This window comes from Lupinus angustifolius, chromosome LG10 (genome assembly GCF_001865875.1).
Source record: "Lupinus angustifolius cultivar Tanjil chromosome LG10, LupAngTanjil_v1.0, whole genome shotgun sequence".
In the NCBI taxonomy this organism is placed as follows: Eukaryota; Viridiplantae; Streptophyta; class Magnoliopsida; order Fabales; family Fabaceae; genus Lupinus; species Lupinus angustifolius.
The window spans coordinates 11563318-11567075 of NC_032018.1; the positions used below are offsets into that span (position 1 = coordinate 11563318).

The 3758-nt window shown below is 32.9% G+C and overlaps 1 protein-coding gene across 1 annotated transcript; it reads right to left on the minus strand.

The window, feature by feature from the left end:
- On the minus strand, positions 914–1962 carry LOC109358937 (calmodulin-binding protein 25-like). The gene has a single exon (XM_019603446.1). It carries the CDS (start codon positions 1811–1813, stop codon positions 1106–1108), a length of 708 nt encoding a protein of 235 aa, XP_019458991.1. The 5' UTR covers positions 1814–1962; the 3' UTR covers positions 914–1105.

Consider the following 3758-nt stretch of genomic DNA (forward strand, 5'->3'; position numbering starts at 1 on the left):
ACTAACTATAAATTAGACAGTTGAAATAAAACCACAAATATAATGTTTTAACGTTTTAAAAGCGTATTTATTTTGGTTGAAAAAGTGATCATCCAAAAATGAGAAGTAAAAAAAAAACCTAAATTTATTTTTATTTCATATTTTATTTCGAGTGAATAATGGAATCCTTAAGTTATAACCATGTTAGTATTTCTTAACTTGCACAATCCTTATGCTCTCCCTACTTGCATCATCTTACATAAAAACTCAAGACCACACTTGATTTGATTAAGTTAAAGCAATTCTATCATAGGTGAATATGGTTGGGAAGTTATACATTAAATAATTTTAAAATTAAAACGTTGAATTTTTCCATCCAAAATTTATATATTTAAACTTCTTAACAAATGTCTTGAACACTTTAGCATGAGCTATCTTTCGAGTTAGTATCTAGTACACGCGGAATCAAAAAAGTTGAAATGATAAAGGCAGAAAAAAACAATTCATCACCGAAACTAAGCCAAACCCACACAACCCCACAGACACTGAAAACAAATATCTTGTTCACACTAGAAATTGTTCTCCGCGATCAGCAGCAACATTGTTCACACGCTGCATCCTATATGGGACTCAAAAACCATGTCTATGTCACTCCATTCCTGTCACAATTATTTATTCATTTTTTTCAATTAATACTAATGATCTTATAAAATTAAAAAATCAAATATTAAAAAATTAGAAAGAGAATAACCGTTACTTCTTCAATGTCTCACAAATCCTTTCAGATTGTATCACATTGTCAATACATAAAGTCATAAACTTCTGACTGCATTAATTATGTAAGATTCCTCTAAGTCGACCAAAAAATCAAGATTTGATCACCGGAAGCTACACTTTTTTTGAAGGTATCCATATCCCCAATACACCATGTCACTATCAGAATATAATAACTAAACCATTTAATATTAAATAACAAAAAGATACAACAAATCAAATCTTAACCTAAAGTGGATGACACCATACATTTTCATATTCATTTCCCATCCCAAATTTACAAACAGGTCCTAGCTATCCTCATATAAACCCGGGTTCTAAAGAAAATATTAAAAAAAATTGTGGAAAATTATCATCTCAATTTCCATGACTCCAGAGTGGGAAAGCTTGAGAATGTATCAAAATCTATGTCACTAGTACCAAAAGAACCATCTATTATCCCAATGGGTGGTCCGAAACTCACTGGGCCGGGCCCAGAAAACCCGGTTGTTCCCAAGTTTGGGCCCAGCCCCTGTTGCTGGTGATGGTCAAGTAAAAACGCTGACGTGTCCAGCGTCGGAAGATACCCCGCACCTACCGGCAACCTTACTCCTCCGACGGACCCACCGTTAAGTCTCTGCGGCTCCGGCTTCAGAACCGGAGCCATTGTCCTCATCTCCGATCCCGAGACCCTCACGCCGGTAACCTGCTGCACCATTTGCCGGAAATCCGCCGGGTCCGCCGTGATGAATGTCGTCTGCGACCGCTTCGACGCACGCGACTTCCGCTTCGAGATCTTCCCGGTGGCCCCAACAGCGCGGCGCTTAGGCGCCGATTCGTGGTCAGAGCCGCCGGAGAGACCAGACACGGTGGAGGTTGTCGGAGCGGGAAGGCTGACGTCATGGTTCAAAGGACTGAAAATGGGCAAAACAGAAACGGCGTCGTTTCCAGAAATAGATTTTTGAAGCGCTTTAGTAAGAACTTGAGCGTCACGGGCGATATAATCAGCGAGCCACGAGTCAGGAAGAGTGGGCCGAAAAGCCCACGAGTCAATGGGAGCCAAGTTCTCATATGACGCCATATTATGGTTATTCTTCTTCTTTGAGAGAGTTAGTGAGAGTGGAAGAAAAGAAAGAAGAGAGTGTTTGTTGCTATAACATAGATTAAAGTGAGTGAGGTTGGTGGTTTGAAGTGAGAGAGAAATTGGAGAGAAGGAAAGTGGGAGTGATTAAGGATGAAGGAGGTAATATAAATAGTGCGGTGGAGGGTATTTTGGGGAAAGTGGGTTGGAAAGAAACCGCGTTGTTCGGGAGACGAGAATACACGTGTCAGGATTCCGTACGGGTCAGTGAGCTAAGTTGACATTGACACTGATGCTCAAATTGGCGGATTCTAAGCTCAATTCATTTAACCTAACTCTAGTTACTTTTAATTGATCTCTCTAGTCCCCCAAACAAGGAGCACCCCCCCCCCTTCCAAAAAGTTCAACAACACAAAAAACTGTGATATAGGAGAAGAATTTGTTGTAACTAATAAGAAGTACTTAGTTATTAAATTTTTAACTCAATAAAATTTGAAGTGGATTTGGTAGGACAAAAATGTCATGTAGAGTTCTTATTATTGATTTACTTTTAAAATTAAAGTGTATTTCATTATAAATAAAAAGTTAAAAGTAACATATTATTTTGTTTTTAATATTTCTTTTCCGGTATGAAATAAGATTCTTCCTCATTTTAATTAACTTTGAGATTAATAATAGTTTGCCTGTTTTAATTAAGTCACTTAGCTTTAATGCTATTAAATACATTATTTTTCTATAGTTTTTATCTTCTTATATTTAGAACTAAAATTATAAAAAGAACTATTATTTCAAAATGAACTGATGGAACCCACTTCAAGTTATTATTTTATTATATATTTACGATTAAATTAGGATACAAGGTGAGTAATAAAATATCGAAATTAGAGAATTAAAAGTTAAAAAGATAAAAAAAATACATAATTTTAGTACATCTAGTCACAATAAATGACTAACCATATTTTCCGTCATGATACTATATTTATTAATTAAAATTATGATGTTATGTTAATGAAAATATGTTAGATGTATATATTTTTTATTGTCTTATTTTAAATTATGTTTTTTATGAAAATATTTATATTTATGTGACTATTTAAAATTGTGTATTCACACAAAAAAGTATTTTTTGTACTTCAATTATATTTTATAATTGTTATTATCATTTTTCTCTCTTTTAATTGTCTAAACAATTCATAATTATAGAAAATATGGCACAAATATATAAGTTGTTTACAAATTTTTATAAATATTTTATGAATTTATGATAGCTCGGATCCGCTATTTACCTAAGGATTAATGAGTAGTAGACGAAGCGAGTTCTTAAGTTGTCTCAATCCCAAAATAGTATAACAGAAAAGGTTTGAGTAGTGTACTACCTGAATTCATTAAGACCGATTGTTATTCATATTGATAACTACTAAAATCAAAGAATATATTAAATGTTTATTCTAAAATCCTTAATTTGAATTCTCCATTTAACACTAGCATGTGACACACTTGTTAACAAAAATTTTAAGAATGTAATATATATGCACAAATAATATAAAGACTGAGATATAGTTAATTTATTATTTATCATTTATTTATATTACTTTATTTACATATTTTTCTCTAGCACGCTTTTGGTGTCTTCTTCCCAAGTACCACTCATCAAGATGTTATATGGATGCATATTCTAGTATGGGTAATTGTGGTCAGTTAGTGTTGGTTTTTAGACATAAAATTATTTGCACCAAATACATATGGTTCGTCCAGTTTCACTTATTTATATTAAGATTTCTAATCCAATCCAATCAAAATATTATATTGGTTTAGATCAGTTTGTATTGTTTTTTTACTTTTTTATAAAAGATTAGAACTGTACACTGTACTTAAAAACTCATAAATATTACTAAAATATTAAATCTTATGCACTTTAAAGTTACATGCCTCCATGTTGATAATG

Excerpts from the sequence above, each read along its gene's own strand:
- LOC109358937 (XM_019603446.1), bottom strand. The coding sequence starts at position 1,813 with ATGGCGTCATATGAGAACTTGGCTCCCATTGACTCGTGGGCTTTTCGG.